This window comes from Bison bison, unplaced genomic scaffold, assembly GCF_000754665.1.
Source record: "Bison bison bison isolate TAMUID 2011002044 unplaced genomic scaffold, Bison_UMD1.0 scf7180017864519, whole genome shotgun sequence".
Taxonomy (NCBI): Eukaryota; Metazoa; Chordata; class Mammalia; order Artiodactyla; family Bovidae; genus Bison; species Bison bison.
In genome coordinates, this window is record NW_011495072.1 from 6,877,561 (window position 1) to 6,904,063 (window position 26,503).

The 26,503-nt window shown below is 35.8% G+C and overlaps 1 protein-coding gene across 1 annotated transcript in view; it reads left to right on the forward strand.

Annotated features, from left to right (window-relative positions):
• Positions 1–26,503, forward strand: part of RSBN1 (round spermatid basic protein 1) — a 43,807-nt gene that overhangs the window by 2,441 nt on the left and 14,863 nt on the right. Inside the window, exons 2-4 of the mRNA XM_010830784.1 lie at positions 8,226–8,899; positions 25,663–25,800; positions 26,355–26,497. Of these exons, the coding sequence (XP_010829086.1) occupies positions 8,226–8,899; positions 25,663–25,800; positions 26,355–26,497 (955 nt within the window). The remainder of the gene's footprint in view (positions 1–8,225; positions 8,900–25,662; positions 25,801–26,354; positions 26,498–26,503) is intronic.

The following is a 26,503-nucleotide window of genomic DNA, read 5'->3' on the forward strand; positions in this document are numbered from 1 at the left end:
AGCCAGTTCCATTTAGAATTTCTGACTTCGCCTCCTTTTATGGGGGGAAGCAGCAAATGCATGTATAATTCACAGTGTGTGTCTCTGAAAATTGCAGAGGCCGTGTCTAAAAAACAAACAAAAACAAACCTTTAACCCAGTGCTGCCTCCCAGAACTTTTTTCCCGTGATAAAAATGTTTTCCATAAATGTGTTGCCCAGTGTGGTAGCCATTAGTATGTGGCCCTTCAGACAAATCTTGAAGCCTTGGCTCGTGTGACTGAGGAACTGAATTTTTAATTTTATTTCATTCTAATTATTTTTTAATTAAATTGTTCCTTTCAGCTAGTGGCTACCACATTGTACAGTACAGCTCCAAGCATTTGTGGTTTGCCAGTGTGTTGAAGGAAAAGTGGGTTATAGTGAGGTCATTTAAACATTTTAACTTTTTTAAAAATTGAGATATAACTGATATGTAACATTATATTATCTTTAAGTATACAAAGTAATGATTCAGTATTTGTGTACATTGCAAAATGATCACCACAATAACTGTAGTTTAAACAATTTGACTTTTGAATGAGACTTGGTTATGTATTCTGGAGGGAAAGGTTCCCTGGTCAGATACATTGAGGGAAAAAACAATATAATAGCCTTCTAGATACATGACACACACTGACATTTTAAAAGTTCTGAGAATCTTGCAGAAAATAAACTGGTTTAACCTTTGCTTAATCCAGGCTTTTGCACAACACTTTGATGGATACCTTTTGTTTTCCCACTGAATATCTTTATACTTGGTATTGTGATATGCTGGAGGCATGCCTCTGGAATCAATCTGAGTGTAAATCATGGCTCCACCACTTACTGTGTGACTATGGACAAATTATCTTAAGCTACCTCAGTTTCAGTTTTCTTATCTGTAAAATAAGGTTGAGGTATTTCTTCTGTAACCCACTCCAGTGTTCTTGCCTGGAGAATCCCAGGGCCGGGGGAGCCTGGTGGGCTGCCGTCTATGGGGTCGCACAGAGTCCGACAGGACTGAAGCGACTTAGCATAGCATATTTCTTTTGTAAGATTGTTTGTAGCTTAAGTGAGACACTATGTGGAAAGCGTTTAAAACAATGTTTGGCTGTTATTAGATACTGTAAAAGCTGCTTTTTGTTATTTTGTTATGCTTGGTCCTTGAAACAACTCTAAGGTTAATAAGGAGAGTTGCTCGACCCTTGTTATTTATAGAACTATATCTTCCCTTATCCTCAGATTTTTGGGAACTCTTTTAACTTACTTTGAGATAATTATATATTCACAGGAAATGGCAAAAATAATACAGGGAGGTCTTTACCCTACACTAGTTTCCTCCAGAGGTTACATCTTACATAACTATTATATAATATCAACACCAGAAAAATTAACATTGTTACAGTGGTGTGCCTATAATTTTGTGCTGTTTTAACAGTTGTAGATTAGTTTACCTCCACTGCAGTCAAGGTACAGGACTATTCCGTCACCACAAAAATCTCCCTTGTGCTCTGTCTTTGTAATATTAGAACTTACTGTGTCTCCTCACCTTCCCCAATCCCTGGAAACCACTAATTTGTTCTCCGTGTCTATACTTTTATCATTCTGAGAATGTTACATAAATGGAATATATAGTGTGCAGTCTTTTGAGATTTTTTTCCATCCAGCATGTCCTTGAGATCTATTCAAGTGGTATGTATCAATAGCTCACTTATTTTCATTGCTGAGTAGTGTTCTATGTTACGGATATCCACAGCTTAACTAGTGACTTGTTGAAGAACATTTTGGTTGTTTCCAGTTTGGTCATTTTGAACAAGGCTTCTGTGAACTTCATGTTCAGGTTTTTGTGTAAACGTGAATTTTCATTTCTCTGTGAATGTAGTTGCTGGCAAATGTATGTTTAGGTTTTGTTTTTTGAAGATATGGCCAAACTATTTCCTGAAGTATCTGTACCGTTTTACATTTCCACCAGCAATGTATGAGAGATCTATTTTCTCTACATCCTTGCCAGTATATGGTATTGTTACTATTTTTATTTTACTGTTTTAGTATGTGTAATGATACCTCATCATGGACTGAAATTGAATCTCTCCAATGGCTGGTGATATTTAACATCTTTCCATGCCATCATTTGCTGTCCATATAGTCTCATCAGTAAAATGTGTCTTTATGTCTTCTTCCCATTTTCTAATTTATTATTATTTTTTGGCTTTTTTATTGAGTTTTGAGAATTCATGTATTACAGATTTGTATATACTTTATCAGAATAATGGTTTGCAGATATTTTCTCCCACTCTGTTATTTGTCTTTGCATCCTCTTAACAGTGTCTTTCAGAGAGCAAACATTTTTAATTTTATTTCAATAAATGTATTGATTTTCTTTTATGGATTATGCTTTTGGTGTCACGTCTAAGGTCCCAAGATGTCAGTCCCAAAGATTTTCTTCTACTGTTTTTCCAAAAGTTTTTTTTTAATGTCAACTTTTACATTTGAATCTCTGATCCATTTGTGTAAATTTTGTATAATATGTGTGGTTTAGGTTGAGGTTCATTTTTTTTTGGCCTATGATATCTAATTGCTCCATCACCTTTTGGTGAAAAGACTGTGCTTCCTTCATTGAATTACTTCTGTACCTTTGTCAAAAATCAATTCCACTGCTTATTTTTGTACAACCTATGAGCTGAGAATGTTTTTACATATTAATTGGCTTGAAAAAATATATGACATGTGAAAATCATATGAAATTCAAGTTCAGTGTCTAGAAATAAAATCTTATTGGAACACCACTCTTCTCATTCAGATGTATTGTATACATTCAGAGTTTTTGCACTGTAGTAGTATAGGCAATAGTTGGGACAGACAGTATGACCTGCAGACTTACTTTCTGGCTCTTTGTACAAGTTTGCTGATCTCTGAAGAAGGCCATTCAGCTAAGAGACACGTTTCTACATACCAGCCAAACAGTACTCAATCCAAATTCGTGTGTGAGTTAATTATGAATTTTGACTCAGACATTTGGAGTTGCTCAGGCTTCCCAGGTGGCCCTAGTGTAAAGAATCTTTGTAATGCAGGAGGCACAAGGTTCAATCCTTAGGTTGGGAAGATCCCTTGAAGAAAGAAATGGCAACCCACTCCAGTATTCTTGCCTGCAGAATCCCCATGGACAGAGGAGCCTGGGGGGGCTACAGTCCATGGGGTCACAAAGAGTCAGACACGACTGAAAGACTAAGCACAGCCCAGCATAGCACATACAGAGAACTGAGATAAATAGATAATCTCATTTATCAGAGCAATACCTTCTGGGACTGATACATTTCTTTACTTACCTAGAGAGAGAAGAAGAAGCCTTTAAGGACATATTTATATAACCTTAATAATGTTATTTTTGTGATTATGCAGAATTATCATGTAGTGGGCACTCAGTAAAATATTGTTTGACTGTGTGATGCTCCATTTATTGGAGGTTCTTCCAGGCCATCTCAGGTCTGTTGATTGTAGTTAGATAATTTTAATTTTATCATCTAGGGAGAATAGATCTAGGGAGAATAGGGAGAGAGAAGGCAGAAAGAGGAATTTTGGGGTCAGACAGGTAAGAGTTTAAATTTATTTTGTCACCTGTTCCCTTTGTGACTTAAGTAATATGGACTTCCCAGGTGGCACAGGAAATGCAGGAGAGGTAGGTTTGATCCCCGGGTGGGGAAGATCCCTGAAGAAGAAAATAGCAACCCACTTCAGTATTCTGGCCTGGAAAATTCCATGCACAGAGGAGCCTGGCGGCTACAGTCCCTGGGGTCACAGAGTCAAACACGACTGAGCATACACACATGCAGAAGTAACGTATCTTGTTTCAAGTTCTGTTTTCTTCTCTGTAAAAAGAATTTATATATTTCCTTCACTGGTTTGGAGATTGAAATAAACACACATGATCCCTAGCAGACACTTAATAATAGTTTTTTTCCCTCTTTCAGAGATATCTCTCCCTTTTATGTGATTGTCTGTGGCCCACCACTAGCTCTAGTTTTGATATCCCAGAATTATTACCGGTTATTTCAAAGAATGTTATAAAATATTATTATGAAAGTGATAAAGGTGTTGAGAGGACTTACTGTGTGTCAGATACTGTAATGAGGGCTTTATATTCATTGTCTCATTTAATTCTTACACAACTCTGAAATTGATACTAGTATTAATAATGTTTTATGTGGTAAAATGAAAGTTTAAGGAAATTTATGAGCTTTCCCAGAGGTGTTATATATCGAGTATTTGTCATGTTTTGAAACTGTTCTAAATACTTTATATGCTTTGTTTCATTTACTCTGCACACTGATTTTATGAGGAGATACTGTATTTCCTCCTATTTTACCAGTGAGAAACAGGGTATTAATACAAAGACATTAACTTGCAAAGGTAATACTGCTAGGAAGTGTTGGGACAGGGATTCAAATCTAGCCAATCACTTTTAAACACCATAATTAGAGGGGTTGTGGGTAAAACAAGGCAGTGTTATTAAGTGTACAGTGATTACTAACATGATGGCCTTCCAAATCTGCAGTTTTTTGTTTTTCCTTTTGAGTCAGGTTTTTATATGGAGCTGGAAGAACTTTTAATAAGACCAAAGAGTATTTATTTGAGAAAGTTAGCCTTTATTTATTATGATTCAGTTCAGTTCAGTTCAGTTCAGTCACTCAGTCATGTCCAACTCTTTGTGACCCCATGAATCGCAGCACACCTTAAAAAATTATAATTGGTTTGCTTTTGCTTATCCACCATCATTTTTAGAAATTGAGGATATTACCTATTTTTCAGTTCTAAGCAATAATTCAAGCATAAGAACGGTGTTGATGAATTTAAATTTTGTAATGTGAAACAAGGTAATTTTTTTTGCATTAATGAAGGCTTTCAATAGTGATGTTAAATAAATACTATTTAATAGTTGATAATATATTAATGGTATTAGCATACATAAGGATTTTATGGATAGTGTCATGTATTAATCTATAGTTATAATGCCCTTCTTTAAAAGACAGCCAGCAATTTATCTCTCAAATGTATATCTTCCTCTGTAGCATTACATACTTCTCTTTAATCTGATGACAATAAATAATAACTTTTCCACTGTAGGGAAATACACTTGAATACGTTCTCTGGAAAACTAAAAACTCTCTACTAGAAATAGAAGGATTGTGAAGACTTTAGACATTGCCCTTTTTAAAAAACTGATATGTAATCGATATATAACATTGTGTAAGTTTAAGGTATACAGCATTGATTTGATATATTTATTGCAAAGACATTGACTTTTAAATAACATTTTTAATGCAAGGCAAGATAATTTTGGTATCATTCTCTAAAAGCAACAGTGACTAACTTCCTGCAATAACTTTTAACAATTTTGTGTATGTATGCTATTCTTAATTAGTTGCTGTCACAATAATACAAAAATAAATTTTATTCGTGAAAATTCATAGTATGATACAGGTAGTCTCAAATTTTTCTATAAATGCAGGCTTTCTTTATATGAGCCTTAGATAAGAATCAAAATTTGAAAAATAGGATTAGTGAGGAGATTGACATTTATTTCATATTTTAAACTTATATGTTTGAAATATGAGATTGCAATCAATTTAAGGCCCTTTTCATCTCCTTGTGCAGTGGTTTTTTTTGAGATGGACTGTGTTGGACTAATTGAATGGTTCTCATATAAATGAGTAGAGACTTGACCATCATAGAAATACCATTGGTAAGCTGGTGGTATAGAAAATGTGTTACAATCAAGGCAGCTTCTTCTTGGTGTTAATTTCAGTGGCAGATCTAGGTCACAATTCATCTTCTGCATACCAAATGCCTCCTCTGAAGCTTAAAATAACAAGACCTATTCAGAGGTATTTTTTCTTTTTATTTTTTTCCTGTGAAATTGCCAAAACATTTAGCAGAGGATAATTAGATGACTATTTTAAAATTGGTCTAACCTTTATATTTAATGGCATTAACATTTGGTTGCTTGGGAGGATTGCCCAAATTACTGATTTGATATATGAGAAAAGTATTAGATTAATTTTATTTGGTAAAAAATATAAATTACTAAGTATTTTAAGAATTCTCCAAGATTTCCTTTTGCAACTTTAAACAATCTAATTACATTATATTTTGATATATGATTTCAGTTTACTCGTAAGTGATAGTTGCAAATGAAAGGTTTTATTTTTGTTAAATTTTTATTTTAATTTTTATTTCTGTTAAACAGAAAGTCATTTGGTATCTGTATACTTCAAAGTCTGACTTGTACCTTTAAATATTTTCTTTAGAAAGTTTTTATAACTATTGTAATATCTGATGATTTGGAATGATTTTGTATTAAGTACTGTGATTTGTCATACATTTACATATTATAACAAGTAAATTCTTTACTGTAAAAGCTATTGAACTTGTTTGTCCTAGATCTAGTAGTAGGATTAATTGGAGTATCAGTCTTAACATTGAATTACTGTATCATGTCAGAAATACAGTTTTTGGATGGATAAATTCTATACAATAAATACCACTCCAAGCTTGAAAAGATGGTCAGGACTATACCTGTATTTAGTCCTGAATATCTCTTTCAGGACTGATTGACTAATTGACTCAATATTTCTTTCAGTATTATTTGCCAACTAGTACATACAGATGCTGTTTTATTTTGGGTTTTATCAACCTGTGATAATCCTTTAAAAATTAAAAGTACTTTTTCAAATTATAAAAGTAATGTACATTTATTGTAGAAATTAGAAAATAAAGATAAGCCAAAAAGAAGAAAGATAAACATTTATAATCCTACCAGCCTAGATAACTGCCATTATTACCTTGGTGTTTATTTCTCAGATATTGTTTTGTGTTGTACATATACAGAATATATATAGATTGGTCATACTTTTTTCTCTTTAGGTCTTTTGCTTCTCTCTAGAATATTTTTCCTTAGAAAATATGCCTAGCTTGTCTTATTACTTAGGGCTCAGCCTAAATGTCACCTTCCAAAGAGAGCTTCCATAGCATCTAGAGTAGCATACTGTTAATTTTCTAGTCCAACTATATAAGGTCTAGGAGAGTAGGGAGGGATAAGATCTGTTTCAGTCAACTCTGTAACTCTAGTGCTTAGAAGGGTTTCTGGCATATAGTGGGTACTTAATAAATGTTTGAATGAATGTTTATAAAAATAAGATCAGATTATACATACGTTAGATGCTCTGGAAAGAAAGGTAAGATGTGTATTGCTTACAGTCTAGAGAAAAGGTGGACAATTAATATGGTAAGTTCTATATAATAGAGGAAGTGCAGTATTAAGGCAGCATGTAGTAGAAGGTGTCCAGATTGGGTGGGGACGAGTTGTTAGAGAAGGCTTTCTGGAAATGTGACAATGTAAGCATTTCATAACCTTGTAATTTGTCAGTTCTTTTCATCTATAATATAATTTATAATGGTTGGGTAGTATTTTATCCAGAGTTTAATGTAAATACCAGAGTTTAAATACCAGAGTTTGTATGTAAGTACCAGAGTTTAATCCATATCCTGTTGTTAGTCATTTAGGGGATTCCCTAAATAACACTGTCATCCATATCTTACATGTCTTTTCTTAGTTATTGTTTTCTTATTTTCTTGAGTAATTTTTACTTGGGGTGGAGTTTATGAGACCAAGAATTATAAATATTTTCAGGGCTTTGTACATATTCATTTTGGGGATACTGAATTGCCCTCCATGAGAGTTGTACCAATTTATATTTCTAGTAACAATATATAAGACTGCCACCCCCCAAACTTGCCAATTTGTTAGGCAAAATGATGATGTTACAGCTTAATTTGTTCTTGTTTGCTTCGCCTGTATGTACCGTACTAGTTTTATAGACAAACAGCAAATTATGGCAAGCTTTAATTTAGATTTTACAGTTTCTGAGTAGATACTCCATACAGTATGGTATATGTGAAATTATTCAGATATTTATCTTTAGTTATCTTTCGTTTTGATTATAAATCATATTAGGTTATATGCTTACCTTTGCATTATTTAGCAAAGTCTTCAATCCAGAATATTTTTATATTTTAAGATCTTTGTCTCATTTTATAAACATGTAAATTATAATGACAAATTCGGGAGAAACTGAAAACAGACTATTTAATTTCAGATTGCATACCTTAAGAAGCTTGTATGTTGACACTAGGCCTAGTAACTAACTTCTTTTTAATTATTGTGGCCAGAAACACCAGATGAAAATGGTAAAACCCAGAGAGCTGATGATTTTGTCTTGAAGAAAATAAAGAAGAAAAAGAAAAAGAAACACCGAGAAGATATGCGAGGAAGACGCCTTAAAATGTACAATAAGGAAGTACAAACCATCTGTGCTGGCCTGACCCGCATCAGTAAGGAAATCCTCACCCAAGGACAAATAAATAGCACTTCAGGAGTTAATAAGGAGTCCTTCAGGTATCTGAAAGATGAACAGCTGTGTCGATTAAATTTGGGCATGCAAGAATATCGGGTACCCCAAGGAGTACAAACACCTTTTATGACTCACCAGGAACATTCTATTCGTAGAAATTTCTTAAAAACAGGTACTAAATTTAGCAACTTTATTCATGAGGAACACCAGTCCAATGGTGGTGCTCTTGTCCTTCATGCTTACATGGATGAACTCTCATTTTTGTCTCCAATGGAGATGGAGAGATTTTCTGAGGAGTTTCTTGCTTTGACATTCAGTGAAAACGAGAAAAATGCTGCTTACTATGCTTTAGCAATAGTGCATGGAGCGGCTGCTTATCTCCCAGACTTCTTGGACTACTTTGCTTTTAATTTCCCCAACACTCCAGTGAAAATGGAAATTCTGGGCAAGAAAGATATTGAAACAACCACCATTTCAAATTTTCACACTCAGGTAAGGTAAAAATCATTGTTAAATTATTTAGTAGATACAGGTTACAGTACCTCAGAAGTATTAACTTCATTCTGTTCTATAGCACATAGCGGCACACTTTTGATTACAATTCACGGTGGTAGAGGTGGTTCAGATTGTTTATAACTCTAGTTAAAAAATCTTAACTGCTGAAATGCTTTGGGGTGTGGCTTGTTACTTGCTTGGTCTAAGAAATGCTTTATACCTGTTTTACGTCATTTTTTGTGGAACAAATTTTTATGGGAAACCAGCTTGAAAACCAACCCAGTTTTTTGTAAATTGGGTAATATTAGTGTGGATGATGTGATTTAGATCTGGTAGCCTCAGAGTGACTAGTTAAGACTTACCTTTTATGTCATGATAAAACACGTGAAGGCCTTGGCCTACTTGTCAGGTTTTTGCTGTTTTTGTTTCTCTTCTTTCAGTAACTTGTTGGCAGTCTATCCCAGAAACATACCCCATTTATGTGACTTGGAAGTGTCACTAGGAAGACCGCCATAGCCTCTGCTCCTTCTGCCTATGCATTATAGTAGGTAAAGACATTTTCTGAAGCCTTGCTTGGGCAGCTAGGCTTAAGTCAGCAGGGAAACCTCTCCTTCCTAACCAGTGGTTTTTAACCAAACATTTTTTCAGTGAAGTTATTTTAGGGCATAAAAAGAAGTTGATAATGTGTCCTAGTTTTGTTCTTGCTTGCTTTTTTCATAAGGATTCTAAACATGAATGGTCAGCTATAATTTGTATTATAGATATAAATTCTACACTAGTTTAGTGGAGACTTTCACTTTTTAGAGATTTATGATTATATAACCTGTTTTTTCAGGTTATCTAATAATTTGCTGCCATTCTTTTCCTTAAGGTTTTTTTTAAGTAAATAGATTTGCATCACAAGACTCTCAGCCACCTGCATTATAGTGGTTTCAAGCCACTTAGATTTATATGAAACCTTCTCTGACTTGAATCTTTTTAGTGATTCTTACCATCCTTGCCTCCAATGAGGGGAGTATCCAGTTTAGATTTATGAGCTTCAGAATTTCTCTAATTGAAGTTCTCTCTACAGTAGAGAGAGCAGGAGCAGCCAATCTGGAGAGGTCGCAAGATGGGGCTGCCCAAGATGTTGGAACACGATGTGCAATAAAGGGCTTCGTCTTGGATTTTGGCCTTATTACCACAATCAGGTACCGAAGTGCTGACTTTTGTAGTAGATTTTCTTTTTTCTTTTTATTTTTTTTTAAAAGGAGTTTTGCCCTTTGAAGGTTAAGGAATCCTATTTTTATAAATATTGGAAAAGGGACTGAAAATAATTCTCTTAAATATAGTTCTTAATCCTCCTAAGTCCCTATTTAACAAAGAAGGATATTGCTGAGAGCAGAATTATTGTTCTCTATCAATTTTTTCATTTAGAAAAATGCAGCAAATTTTCTATTGTAGTTGACAGACCAGCAGACATATCTGAGAAATAAGCCAGAAACTTGGGGGTGGGGGGAATATCTTGGTTTTCTAATGGTGATTTTTTTAACTTTCATATTAGCTAGTCTCTAGTGGATCAAGCTTATATGTCAATAGACAGTACCCAGTCTAAATAATTAATAGAATAAAATATCTCTAAATATTCCCTGCTGATTTTTGTCCTCCAACTAATTTTTTTTTAATGGAGCTGAAATTTAAATGACTGTACCAACAACTTACCTTGAGATTTGCTTTGAGATTTATAAAGTAGCCACTTTTTAAGAACATAACAAATATTATTCGTCATTTCAATCACCTAAGGATATTGAGGGCTATTAAGTAAGTCTTGTGTTCCAGTGATCCTGGCACTTAATTTTATTTATGAATTTCAGTCATTGGAGAGACATGAGGTGTGGGTATGGGAGATTATCATAGCCCGTCAAACTATGAATTTGCAGCTAAAATTTTTGGCAGTTGGGATGGAACCTCACATAGTAGTTCAGATTTGTTTAGCATTTTGGGGTTTATAGCAGTGCTTTCATGTTCATATCTTACTATTTGAAATAATCTGTCGTGGGGTAGGTAAGCAGTTTTATCTATTTTTCATGGAAGAAACTGAGGCTTGGAGATGTTCATTGTTGTAACAAGGTCATGTAGCTAGTTAAGTAGAAATACTGGTCAGGGGATTCCCTGGTGGCCAAGTGGTTAGGACTTGGTGCTTTCACTGCTGAGGGCCCATGTTCAATCTCTGGCTAGGGAACGAAGATCCCATAAGCCATGCAACATGCCTCCCTCTCCCCTCCAGAAAGAAACAGTGTGCAAACCTATGCCACGGGAATGACAGATGCATTGTTTTACCAATTCTCCTTCCCTCACTGATGAAACTAGTGCTTTTATTTGTCTAAATATTGTGGTTAGTGAAATTATAATATCTCACTTTAATACAGTGTTCAGAAAACTATTGTAATGTTTTTCAAAATTCTGTGTTTTGTTAAGCCTTATGAATTTCTGTTAAAAATAAAGCGAAGTAAATTTTTTATTACCTTAGAGATACAGTTAATGGAAGTTATTTATAGTTTAAATATGTAGCCATGATAATTATTCATGACTATATTTCAAGACAGTTTATTCAGCAAACAGTTGTTGAGAACTTACCATGTACTGCACAGTCTGTTCTTAAAAGGACTAAGTGATGAGCTCAATCCTAGTGGAAGAGATGAATAAACTAGCAATTATAATACAGTTTTAAGTATTAGAAGAGACGTAATGCATAGGCAAAACCCTGTAATAGAGGGAGCACAGTTTGTGGTGTTACCTGACTCAGACTTACAGTGATTAGAAAAGGCATTTTAAAGCATGTGATGCTTGAATAGAGTCTTGAAAGAAGATTACTTAGCGTAATAAGGTCATCTTAAACATAGTGAATAATGAATAATAGCCTGTGCAAACATGGAGGCATTAGAGAATGGGGCGCTTTCAGGAAGCTGCAAATAGCTTGACATGCATAGTAAGAGTACATGCTGACTGTTAAGGGCAGTTAACACTGGAGAGAGAGACAGAAATCAGTTGTGAAGAGCTTCGTATGATGTGCTTAAAAAAAGTACTTTTTTCGGAAGGAAATGGGGAATCATTGGTGAGTTTTAATAGAGTGCTATCAAGTTATGTTTGCAAAGATTGCACTGTATTGTGAAGGGTGAAATAGAGGAAAATGAGAGTGAAAGCAAGAAGACTGGTTAGATTACTGTGGTAACTAGAGTGGAAATGATCCATGTCCAAACTGATATTGACATTAGAGAGGAAGAAATGAAATTTGAGAAATAATTAGAAGATGGGATTAATTGCACTTGGTGAGGGAGGAGAATGGAGTATTAAAATGCGGTTTGGACAAATGAGCAGACTGTGGTGACAAAGTCAATACAGGATTGAAAAAGTTGGTTTCTAGGTGTTGAGTTTAATTTGAGATATTTTATGTTGAGGTGCTTGTGAGGACAAACAGAAATTTCTCTCTGTTAGATAGTAAGATATATGGATCTTAGACGGGGAGACATATCTAGACCTAAGATACAGAAGTTGGACCATTAGCATATATAGATGATCCAGGGACAGCATTAGAAATGGAAGAGATGAAGCTGTGAATGGAATTCTTTGATGCACCAACATGTATTAGGAACACGGGAAGAATTCAAAAAGAGAGGTAGAGGGAAGGTTACAGTACAACTTTTATAGGTTTTAAGAATTGATGAAGGGCTTAAATATCACATCCATATTAGGAGTCAAGTAAGATAAGGACAGAAAAGTGTTAGGTTGCTTAATTAGGAATTTAATTGGAAATATTATTTAGACCAGTGCTTTGCAAACAATGGCCATTTAAATAGTGTAAATTATGCTTTTTTTTTTTAAAGAAGCTTGGTACTTGCTCTGTGAATAAATTTGGCACCACCAGGGAGCTTGCTAGAAATGTAGACTCTCAGGTCCCTACCCAGGTCTTGAGTCAGAATCTGCATTTTAACAAGATCCTCAGGTTATTCATATACATATTAAGGTTTGAGAAGTACTACTTTAGAACTTACTGGCTCTGGCTGGAGAAAGTAAAATTCAAATGTAGGTTTTATTATGTGCAAGAAAAATTATAGCTTCTGTTACTTTCATGTATTTAAATTAGTGTGGTAGGCAAGCTAGGATGCACATGGAAGTGCTTGTTTCCTTTACGGTTCAAAAAAAAGTCAAATGTTTTAACCCCGAAGGAGGTAAGTTCATGATAAATATCAGTTGAAGCTGATTCTCAAATTTGATTACTTACCTGTTAGAAGTTGATAACAGGATAATTTTGTAAAGTTGAGTTTCCAATCTAAAATACTACACATATATTGATAATATGGTATTTTTATAATTCTGTGGATTATTCAGGTCAAATTAAGTTTTAAATAATCATTGGCTAAATAACAGTTTTGACCAAAAGTTTGTGTTTGTGAAATATTTTGGTCAGTTAATGGAGAAAAATTAGTGTTCACTTGGAAATGTATTTTCTTCTTAAAAAACTATGGAATATATATAATTTATGATGTTTTTTTGATTGGATGTTATTTCTTATAATTATTAGCTACTTGGAAACTTTTCTTTTATGGTTTCGACTTTGAAGTGTGATAGTTCTGCAATAAGTATGGGAACCAGGATCCCACTTGCCACAGGGCAACTGATTCTGAGAGCTGCAACTAGAGAAGACTGTGAGCAGCAACAAAGAGCCTGCATGCCACAGCTAAGACCCAAGGCAGCCACATAAATAAATAAATATTTTAAAAAAGAGAGCATAGAACTAGAAGAGTGCTTTGTAGCTTGGTAAATAACTGAGAAACTCTTAAAGAACTACAGTGTGTTACATAAAAGAAGAAATAAATATTTTAGTTAACTGACTTTATAAAACAGCATAAAAATGGTAGACTTGTTTTTTTTTTCTCTCATTCTAAGTACAGCTTACAATAGACTCGTTTTGACTCATGCTGCTTTTTTACTGTATGTTTAAAAGTGGGAGTGCCTTTCTATTCACAGGTCACAAGGTTAGGAAGATTGCTGGCTAGCTTTTTCCTTTCTGCTTTTTTTAAACAATCAGCTCGAAAAGGCTTCTTCCTGAAAGATGAGTTCTATGCAGTAATTATTATCCTACCACCCCTCACCACCTCCCCCCCACTTCTCCTCCCCTCGGGGTTTTTCCATATTGTGTATTTCTAGCTTGGTGTTCTACTAGGTTTTTCTTTTTTAAAAAGAAGTTGTTTTGTTTTATTCTTCTAGAGCAGTTTTGACAGCAAAATTGAGAGGAAGGTACGGAAATTTCCTATATACTCCCAGTCCCCACATATGCATTAGTTCCTCCCATTATCAGCATAGCCCACCTCCCCACCGCCTCGCCCCCAGCCCCCTGTTCTCCCTACCAGAGTGATAAATTTAATTGCTGAATCTACACTGATAACATCGTAATCGTCCAAGGTTCATAGTTTATATTACACTTCACTCCTGGTATTGTACAGTCTCTGGGTTTGGGCTAACATATAATGATATATGTTCATCATTAGGGTAACATACAGAGAATTTTCAAACTGCCCGAAAAATCGTCTGTGCTGTGCCTGATTCTTCCCTTTCTCCCCTTCTAACTGCTGCCAACCACTGATCTTTTTTAGTGTTTCCATGGTTTCAACTTTAAAAGAATGTCATATAGTTAGAATCATATAATGTGTAGCCTTTTCAGATTGGCTTCTTCCACTTAGTAAAATATACATTTACGCTTCCTCTGTGGCTTTTCATGGGTTAATATGTGTGCTTAGTCGCTCAGTTGTGTCTGACTCTTTGCAACCCCATGGACTGTAGCCCACCAGGCTCCTCTGTCCATGGGGATTCTCCAGGCAAGAATACTGGAGTGGGTTGCTATGCCCTTTTCCAGGAGATCTTCCCAACCCAGGGATTGAACCCAGGTCTCCCACGTTGAGGGCACATTCTTTACCATCTGAGCCACCAGGGAAGCCTGCTTGATAGCTCATTGATAGCCAGTGTGATAGCTCATCATGATTTGATCAGTTCAGTTGCTTATTCATGTCTAACTCTTTGCAACCCCATGGACTGCAGCTCACCAGGCTTCCCTGTCCATCATCAACTTCTGGAGCTTTGCTCAAACTCATGTCCATCGAGTCAGTGATGCCATCCAACCATCTCATCCTCTGTCATCTCCTTCTCCTGCTTTCAGTCTTTCCCAGCATTAGGGTCTTTTCCAATAAGTCAGTTCTTCCCATCAGGTGGCCAAAGTATTGGAGCTTCAGCTTCAGCATCAGTCCTTCCAATGGATATTCAAGGTTGATTTCCTTGACAATTGACTGGTTTGATCTCCTTGTAGTCCAAGGAACTCTCAAGAATCTTCTCCAACACGACAGTTAAAAAACATAAATTCTTTGGCGCTCAGCTTTCTATATGGTCCAAGTCTTACAACCATACATGACTACTGGAAACTATAGCTTTGACTTGTCAGACCTTCGTCGGCAAAGTAATGTCTCTGCTTTTTAATATGCTGTCTAGGTTGGTCATAGCTTTTCTTGCAAGGAGCAAGCATCTTTTAATTTCATGGCTGCAATCACCATCTGCAGTGATTTTGGAGCCCAAATAAAGTCTATCACTGTTTCTGTTGTTTCCCCATCTCTTTGCCATGAAGTGATGGGACCGGATACCACGATTTTAGTTTTTTGAATGTTGAGTTTTAAGCCAGCTTTTTCACTGTCCTCTTTCACTTTCATCAAGAGGCTCTTCAGTTCCTCTTTGCTTTCTGCCATAAGGATGGTGTCATATGCATATCTGAGGTTATTGGTATTTCCCCCTGCAATTTTGATTCCAGCTTGTGCTTCATCCAGCCCGGCATTTCACATGATGTACTTTCCTTTTTTTTAGGACTAAATATTAATAATATTTCATTGCCTGGATGTACCACAGTTTATTTATCCATTCATTTATTAAAGGACTTGTTGGTTACTTCCAGGTTTTGGCTATTATGAGTAAAGCTACTGTCTTCTAATTTTTAACTGATCTATGGCTATCCTTATTACAAGGTGTATTATTGGGGAGCACAGCTGAAGGTTATTTAACACTCAGTTGATACAGGGTAACTTTATAAAGTTTATGATCTAAAGGACTACATATGTATTGACATAGAGCAATATATATTGCAAAATATATTCAAATATAATTGTTTCAACTTTTATAGGTAGTATAAATACATTTAAAAATTTAATACATCCAAAGCTAACTACCATTTTCTCATGGGCGTTACCCTCCTATGTACAAACTATCCTCCCCTACTTGCTTTGCCTTCTGATTTTACTAGAGGGTGAGTTTTCCCTGTTTGGCATTATGTCTCTTGCTTCCATAGCAGCCTTATTTTTTCCTGTTCTTTGTTCTCTACATACCTCCCTCCAGTTCTCATTATACTTGCTTCTTCCTTCCCATCACATACTTTGGGAAGTGGTAGAACTCAATTTGTTCTTTGCTCTCAAGTACCATTTCCAGGCCAGAGTTTCTCAAACATGCCAGATCCTAAGAATAATCTGGGCTTGCTAGTTCCAGACACATATTTAGAATCTCATGTTCCACTCCTGGAATTTCTGATTCATTCTGTCTAGAGTGAGACCTGAGATAAATACTCAAGTGATTTGATTCTTGTGATCAGGCAAGTGTAAGAAACACTAAACAACTTCATAATTCCAAACAGAAACTCTATACCTACTTCCCTAGGATCTTTACTCATTTCCATCCCACCTTTCCCCCTTCCATTGCTCTGTAAAGAAAATTGCAGATTATTTTAAGTGAATTCCTGCTTTATATGGTTCCTTCATTTTAATTAAAGGAATATTTTTATTCTCCCAAGAAGTCAGTCTTTATGAGATTTATTTCAGTATTTATCGTCTAATGTTTTGCTATGCATGTATGCACATATAAACAATGTTATGTAACAATTTTGTGTGATTTAACACTAAGTCATAAATGGCATGTATCATTCTACACATTGCTTTGGTTCAACATTGCTTTTTTTAAATTTCAACATTGCTTTTTAGAATTACATTGATACATGTAATTCAGATTCATTTATTTTAACCACTGTGTGTGTGTATGTGTGACTATATCAATTTATTTTCTTGTTTTTGAGCATTTAGCATGTTTGCAGTTTTGTAATACTATTGTGTTGGATTAAGAATATATTTGGAGATTTATCCTGAGGTGTATATATCTTGTATACATCCCACGTATCCTGTACACGTATATAGTGGGATTTCTGTTTGCCTTTTTCTTCTCTTCTGGGAGTCTGTGACTATTTTGTTGCCTTAATTCAGTGACTCAGATATCTGAAAAGTCTTTCTTCTACCATTACATTTGATTGGTAGTTCAGGTAGATATGAAATTCTAGGTTGGAGATCATTTATCTGCAGATTTATAAAGATGTTGCTCCAGTATCTTTAAGCTTTGAGTGTTGCTACTGAGAAATCCAAAGTCAAGGTGTCCTGTTTTTTCTCTGGAAGCTTTCAAAACCTCCTTCCTAAAAAATTTCAAAACACTGAGAATAATGTGCCTTGAGATGGGTCTCTTTTTGCTTTTTAAAATGTTTAATTTATGAAATAAATGATAAACAGGTATAAAGAATAATAAGCACATGTATTCTCACCACTTTGTAGTTGAAGGCCACCTCCAACCCCTATGGTTTTTCTCAGGTCTCACTGGTATGAGTCTTTTCTTGTTGTTCACTCTGATGAACATTTAGGTTTTTTCAGTGTGGGAATGATCCTTCTGTTCTTCTGTTACTTCTTTGTTAATTTCCTTACCTCAGTTTTCCTGTCCTTCTGAAACTTTTATGAGTTGGATTGAACCTCCAATTTTCTTATCAATCCTTTTATTTTTCTTTGTCTTTTTATTCTACTTTTTGGGGAGATTTAACTATCTTCTTTTTCTCCTGTTGGTTTATTTCAGCTGTACTACTTTGTATTTAAGAGCTTGTTCTTGTTTTTTGCTTTTTTTCTTCTTTTAAAAAAATAACTTTCCTGTTTTTATTTCATGAATGCAGTATCATCTTTCATCTCTCTGATGGTATTAATTATACTTGTTTTGAAATTTCTTTTATCTCTAAGTTGTCTGTTTCATCAAGTTTCTTTTTGTTTGTCTTAATTTTCTGTTAATGTTAGATGTTTTCTTCAAAGGTCTGGTCATCTGTTTATATTTAAATATGAATCAGTACAAAACTGATCAGAAACTCATCAACTTGTAGATGGGACTTAGCATTTGATGATGACTGGGTAAGGACTCTGGCCATGTCATTATCAGAAAACTCCAGTTATTAGCATTTCGAGATCTTTTCTTTGGGGCTTTTAATTTTTACAGCTAAGAATCTACCACATTTTTGCTAGAGGAGTAGAGTAGCTTGTACCCCTATCTGCTAGAATTCTTGGAACTGAACTATGGAAATAGGTAGGTGATTCATTGTTAAACTATATGGAATTTTAATTCTGTCTTTTCAGTATACAGGGTTTCTTTCACACTTTCACAGTTGTACCTGGTAGTTTTGTTTCTATAGCCTCTTGTCCATTTTCTCCACAAATATAGATAGAATAAGGAAAAGGATTGGATGTGGGAGGTGGAAGGTAAGTACGTGGAGGGGTCTGAATGACTTGTAAACAGATTTTAAACCCATCTTCATTGTTTTAGTTCTGTGCTTTGTTTCCCATCTTCTGTGGTATTTAGCCTTTCCATGAGTTTGTAGCACAAACTTGCTTTTGAGGTATCTTCTGTACTCAGTGTTCAAAGTTCTCAGTTTGCTGATTCTATACATTTTTTACCTTCAGAATATGTTTTGATAGCTTGTATCTATCATTTTCACTTCTGTTTGAGCTTCTGGAATTTATAGCCTTTCTGTTTTACTCTCAATTGAGTGGGGTTTTGATAAGGAATAAAAATAAATCATATGTTCAGTCTACCTTAACTAGCAGCCTTCTTTACCTTTTCACTACTCTGCATTAGTATTAAAGCATCACACAAAAGAAGACATAAATGGAAAGATATATCACATTCTTGGATTGAGAAGAATCAACATCAAATGATGATTCCCCTAAATTGTAAATCGAACATAATCCCAATAAGAACCCCAGTAATTGTTTTTTTCTGGGACAATTTTGACTTGGAAATTTATGTGAAAAAATAGATAGGAACTTTGAAAAAGAAAAGCAGTGATGGAGGAGTGCCTTATCAGATACCAGTATATTTTAAAGATTTAATTATTAAATAAGCATAGACTAGTTTGTGAACATTGTTCAGTGAAACAGAAAAGTCCAGAAATAGACCCAAATACATATAGACATGTGATATATAAAAACGGTAGCATCTGAAGTCATTGGTGACAGAGATCGTAGTGCTGGGACAGCAGGGTGTCTAGAGTGTATATTAGTATTGGTATCACTGTGTACCATGAAAGAACTGTGTGCCAGTTCTTTCATAACTTTGGAGTGGCAAAGGTCTTTTTAACTATGACCAAAACAAAACCAAAAATCACATAAACAAGGTCAAAAGACAAATTTGTATCACCGACAGAAGATTAACCTTTCTAAACTATAAAGAGCTCTAGAAATACTAACAGATAAGAGAAATACTAGCAACACAGTATAAAAATAAGCATTCCAAATGGACACTTAACAGAAAAAGAAATACAAATGGCCCTTTAATCCTGTTATCTGAAAAGGCATGCAACTTCATTCCTAAGAAAATGAAATTAAAACTACTAAAATGCCAGTTTTAACTTATTAGTGAAAATCCAGAAGTTTTTTAATATCCTCTTAATGGAGTAGTGGGGCAACTCGTACTTTCTTATATAGCTGCTGAAAGCTTATACACCCTATTGAGGGTTGCTTAGTCTTTCCATCCTATTTCTCCCTGATCCTGTGTCCTTCTCTAACCACAAACCATTCTTATTTTCACAGTCAAACTTCTTGAAAGAATTGTCTGCATTTGCTGTCTCCATTTCCTTGTATCTCCACATCAGTTTGGTTTCTGGCCTCATAATTAATTTCCCTGAAACATCTCTTGCTAAGGTCACCAGTCAGCATTTTTCATGTTCATCTTCCTAGAAGTCTCAGCAGCATTTTGATCAAATTCCTTGAGGTATTTTCTTACTTTGATTTTCATAATACTGTGCTCTCTCGGTTTTTTTCACACCTCTCTGACCACTTGACAACTCCTGTAAGTTGTTTTTTTGCCGACTTTTCTTTCCCCTTTGTGTTTTTTAATTTGGAGCTTTCTAAGATGCTTGCTCTTTGAACTCTTATTTTCTCTAGTCAGGTCTCTTTTAAAACTAAGTTAACAAGTTACCACAAAACATAGTGCCTAAGTATTACTGAAAGGAGTTTGTGTGGGGGGTGGAGGGGCAGTGTCCTGCTACTCACTGCTCAAAAGCCAATAAGCAGGCCAGGTTGCTGGAAAGGAAAAGTGAAAGTGGAGTCTCTCAGTCATGTGTGACTCTTTGCAACCCCATGGACTGTAGCCCACTAGGCTGTTTGGTCCATGGAATTCTCCAGGCAAGAATACTGGAGTGGATTGCCATTTCCTTCTCCAAGGGATCTTCCCAGCCCAGGGATTGAACCTGGTTTTCCCACATTGTGGGCAGGTGGAAAGGAAAGTTTCCATTATTTCAGGTGACAGCAACTGGGGTTGTGTGGAGGGGGTGGGGTGTGGTGAGAGTACAGACATCTGTCCAAAGGCTGACTTCCCCAACCCTGACAAGCAGGGAGTTGAGAGCATTTATAGACGGTGTAGGGGGGCGGGGGGTGCGGTCTCCATGCAGAAATAGCACAGTCATCTCTAACAGTCATCTTCAGATTGGTCATCAGTGGTCTGACTAGCATCATCATGATGGTTTTAGGTACAGTTAATCTTCAGTTCAGGGTGGACTTATTTCTTTGCAGTCAATTCTTGGAATTGTGGCAGCTCAGGTTCTTGTTTCAGTCTGGTCATCATGTAGTTAACTTTTCCATCCGGAGGTTTTAGTATCTACAAGACAGCTCACAGGATATGGCTCAGAATATTATCTATAGCCCTTGAGAAACAGCTAAAAGTCCTTGATTGTGGTTAATGACTACATTATTATTATTTAGTCTCCTCTGACTGTTTTCCTTTGTTCCCACATTTCTCACTTCTCTGATTAAACTTATTCTTGACTGAAGTTTTCCAAGGCAAAAGGCAGGCATAGGACATGGTGGGTGGCAAGGACCATATGGTCCTGCTCCATTTCACTAAGACAATATAAATTTAGTCTCTTACAGTTCTGAAGGGTCTGAAGAATCTTTTTCTTAAAATCTGCTTGTTTTTTGTTTGCCTTTTTTTTTTTTTTTGCTTAGTGGCCATGTGTATTTCCTGGCTTGTGAGTCCCTTCCTCCATCTTCAGAGTACATCAGTCCAGTCTCAGCGTCTATCATCACATCACCTTCTCTTTGTCAGATCCCCTCTGATTCCTTCTTTGACACCCATGATTACAGTTAGGGCTCACCTGGATAACCCAGACTATCTCCCCATCTCCAAAGTCTTAATTCATTCACAGCTGCCAAGTCCTTTTGCCATGTAAGATAACAGTCACAGGTTCTAGGGATTAAGACCTTGAGAGTCTTTAGAAGAGTTGTTCTTCAGCTCATCTTGTCCCCAGCTGAAGGTATCACCTCCCCACCCAAACCTGGTCCTCTCCTCTGGTAGAAAGAGTGGTTTCTCTGGTTGCCAGGGGCAGAACCTGTAAGACATTCTTGACAGTCCTTTCTCTTCTCTATTATATCTGATCTTTCCCCAAGACCTCACAGTTTTATCATTATTTTTCAAGTTTTTAAAACATCAACTCCACTGCTGAAAGCTTAGTCTGTTGTTTCTTGTTTGGACTATTCCAGAAACCTCCTAATTAGTCTCTTCTCTTTCACTGTCCCTTTGACAAAACCAAACCAAACCCCAAGCCCCCTACCCTGCTAAAAAAAGGCAAACCTGATAACTTTCTTTTCCTTTTACTTTAGTGACTTCCCAAATTCTTAATGTGGCCTTCAAGGATTTCTATAATCCAACTACAGTTCATTTCTCCAGTCTCATCTTTATTTTTCTCTTTTGTTTTCTATTTAGCACCATTAGCTTTCTTTTAGACCCTAGAAAGAGTGATGCTTAAGGATTTTGTTTCCTTTAAACTTGTTATGTGTGTTTAGTCACTCAGCTGTGTCCGACTCTTTGAAACCCTATGGACTGTAGGCTGCCAGGCTCCTCTGTTCGTGGGGATTCTCTAGGCAAGAATACTGGAGTGGGTTGCCATGCCCTCTTCCAGGGGATCTTCCCAACCCAGGGATCAAACCCAGCTCTCCCACATTGCAGGCAGGTCTTTACCCTCTGAGCCACCAAGGAAGCCCAAGAATACTAGAGTGGGTAGGCTATCCCTTCTCCAGGGGAACTTCCCAACCCAGGAATTGAACCATGGTGTCCTTTGTTGCAGGCAGATCTTTACCAGCTGAGGTACCCGGGAAGCTCTTAAACTTGTTCTATAGAGTTTAATTCATTGTTATTTTTCAGGAACAGTTTATTCCCTAGATCAGGATCCCATGTTCTCCTTCATAGTGTCCTAAAAGTGCCTGAAGACTTGTCACACTTTATAGTTAAATATTTGTTTAGTGTCTGCCTCTTTCTACTAGACTGTAAGTTTACAGGGACTAGTTAAAGGTCTGGTTTGCTGTATCTGTATTTAGGACAGTTTCTGTGTATAATATATGGTAAACTTTGATTAAATGAATGATACTGGCCTTCCTGTAATCCTTGTGCTTTATTTAAGGTTATGTAAGGCTACTTGTGAGAAGATTCCAAGTATTTGAAGATTACTGTGTCCCCACTTTCATAATTTCAAGTCATATACTTCTGAAATAGTTTTAATTTCATCATTCTTCCAATTTTCTGATTTCCAAGTCACTAATCATCTTAGTTGTTCTCTTTTGAGTGTGCTTTTGTAATAGACTTTTTTTTTTTTTTTTTTTAAGCCCAGAGTAGGAGACAATACTCCAGATGTCATCTGTGCAATATGAAGTATTACCTCCTTTAGTACAAAGTGTACATATGGTATAGGCTAAACCACCATAACAAAGAGATCGCACATATAGTAGCTAGAACAAAATAAATTTCTCTCTTAAATAACAAGTCCAGAGGTAAAGCAGCTCTGTCCCATCTGATGTCATCTTGGATTCTACTTTTGTTCTATCTTTGGTTTTTCCATTTCCTCTGACTTTGTCATGTGCATGGTTGAACTTGGCCCTCAAAAGAAAAAAGAGGAAGTGGAAAGCAGGCAGCTTATATATGGTCTGGAAATTGCGTATGTAACTTATGCTAACATTTTGGCCAGAATTTAGTCACACTTAGCTGCCAAGCAGCTCTATGCCCAAGAAGTTTTGTAAGAAAAAAAAAGATAGAATAGTTACTGGGCGATAATTAGTAATTTGCTTGTTTGGCATTAGGTCACAGTTAGTACATGTTGAATTTCTGGCCATAAATATTGTCAGTCTTCTAACTTGTGCTGTTAATTTTTAAAATACATTATAAACATTAGCATTTGTTAAATTATTATATATAAACAGTAGATACTGTTAAACAGCTCTACTACTACCACCTTTTGGGGGGGCCAGAGTTTAATGGCTGATTATTTCTAGACTCAGTAAGCATAAATTCAACAATTTCTCCTCTTCAGGTTTACTTTCTTCTCTTTCCAGAATAGGAGAGGATGTTTTATATTACTACATGTCACATATTAATTATTCTAGGTGTTTGCCTTTTTACGTTGTCTTCAAGCTCAGTGCTGTTGAATTTAGTGGTACTTAAATTAGGTAATCATGGAGTACTGTATAAAAATGTTAATTCAGTTTCACCTTGTGTGTAAAATTTAAAGCAATGTGATTTCAGATTTTTAATGCATTAAAAGTTGTATAATCTCAAAGCCAGCAGGCCACAGAAGTTGATGAAAACTACCACATGGCTGTGTACTTCTTCAAGGTTAAGTTATGTGAGATTTAAATGGTGATTCATCTTTGGGAGACTTACCATGTAGTTTGAAAGCCATTGCTGGAAGGAATTTCTGATAATTGGGAATAGCTGGAGGAGGTATTTGGAAGAGACTGATAATTCTTTTATTAACCCTGAAAGCATATGGTTCCTAGAGCTGGTATCAATACCAAAGTTAAATCTGCTTTAGTTGTTTAGGGTGCTTGGCTTAGAAAGGTTAGAATAATGCTTGCTTAGAAAAACTTCTTTACCTCTATATCACATAATATATCCTTTTCCCCAGACTGCCTCCCGTGACTTTTAATAGCATGATGATCATACAAACAAATGGAATGTAATTCATACAAATATATGCAAGGTAATTCTGGTCTGGGATCACCTAAGGAGATCTGGGGGGAAAGATTCATAAGGAATTAAGAAATGACTGCTATTTAATAACAAGATCTCAGACCTTGTGTGTGTGTGTGTGTGTGTGTGTGTGTGTGGAATGACATTAAATTGTCTATAGAAAAAAAAAGCAGTGGGATGATTCTGAAAACACTGCTAAAAAACTAGCAGTAAAGAACTGTAAGAAATACTAGAAGGTCCTTTATTCTTTCTGTTAAGCAAAATAGGTGGTTTTTGAAACAGTAACAATTGTCTTTAAAAAAAAATTTTGACTGTTCAATAGAGACCTACCTTTTAAAAGTATAATTATATATTAGGCTTCTCAACTTAATCTGCATCTTACATAAGGTAGAAAATGCTAGGTTACTGAACCAAGGTGAAATGCTGGTTAGAATCTAGTGTTTAAGTCATCTGTATGTACAGGATCTGTCTATCCATTTGAGAAACAATTCATTCTGAATTGGAGGTTGGAGTATTAAGAACATACATAATATGGCTAGAATTAATATTAGCTTATATTGTATTGTTGGTAGATTCTGTGTGAAGGTTAGGATTCTCTGGGCTTCATATTTCTTAGGGCTGCTTAGAACATGCCTTAAGCTTACTAGAGAGTTGATACAAAATGTCTATGTGCTTGCAGGTAACATTAGATTATTATAAGAGTAATCAGGAAGGCTTCCACAGGAAAAGTCTAGAACTGATATCTGAAAGTTAAGATTTAGGTTGACAGAAAAGAAGACATTCCAAGAAGGCAGACTCAAGAGAAAAATCACTGCAGGTAGATACAAGTTTGGCTAAATTGGTTAGAAAAAATGATCAGCCTACCTGGGTGGAGAATCTTAATATGGAAGTGATGGGAGATTGGTTTTGATAGTAGTTGTCCTTGTATCTGGCTTGATGTGAAAGCTTTCAGCCTAGGGACTACAAAATGAATATGGAAGATTAATTTGACTTTTTTGTCAAATTAATAGTTTTTTTTTTCCCTATCCTGTCAATTTAACTGTTTATTTACTGATTTTTTTTCCCTAATAAAGATCACAAGTGTTTAAAGAGTTAAAAATCATCATTCCCAGAGAAATTTAAGTATATCTTAATGTTTTCAGTATTTCCTTGAGATTTCCTTGGGACCATGGACTGACTTGCATTTTGGAATTTCTGTTTGTGTTTCATATGTCAATATATTTGTCAGTGTGCTAGGGTGCCTTTCTGTAACTGTTGATTTTATCCAAGGTACTGACCATTGAATTCTTAGTATGTAAAAGAAATAGGAACATTGGAAACAATACGCTGTCCTGATTCTTATAGTATACTTCACTCCTTTCCGCCCCCCTTTCGTTTCATCTCAGGTCAACAGGACATACTGCTGTGGCACCTACCGAGCAGGTCCTATGCGGCAGATAAGTCTCGTTGGAGCAGTAGATGAAGAAGTTGGTGATTATTTCCCAGAGTTCCTTGATATGTTAGAAGAATCACCATTTCTGAAAGTGAGTGTTTTTCAGATTATTAAAGTTCTGATCACTATTTAAATGGATACTTTGCATTAAAAAATCTTAAGCTAATCGTAGGGGCTTCCCAGGTGGCACAGTGGTAAAGAATCTGCCTACAATGCAGGAGGCACAAGAAAGGCAGGTTCAATCCCTGGTTCAGGAATTTCCCCTGGAGGAGGAAACGGCAACCTGCTTCAGTATTTTCGCCAGAAAAATTCTGTGAACAGAGGACAGACTGGCCGGCTACAGTCACTGGGGCCACAAAGAGTCAGACACGACAGAGTGACTGAGCACGTGCATACACAAGCTGATCTTATCTATTAAAATTCAGTTTTGTCCCATATTTTGAAGAGAATGGTTCAGAAAATTATTTAAGTAAAATACTTCACTTATTCTTTTTTACATATAAATTACTATCTAATAATAAAACATTTTTTTTCTTCTTATACACACAAAATAAGCTTCCTAAAGCTTTCTTTTGGGTGTGAGGGGTTAACTTGTAAGTAGTCTAAAAAATTTCCTTTAACGTGACTTATTCTTCTGACTTCCAGATGACTTTGCCCTGGGGTACACTTTCCAGCCTCCGCCTCCAGTGTAGGTCCCAGAGTGATGATGGGCCCATCATGTGGGTCAGGCCAGGAGAGCAGATGATCCCTACAGCAGACATGCCAAAGTCACCCTTCAAAAGACGACGGTAAAC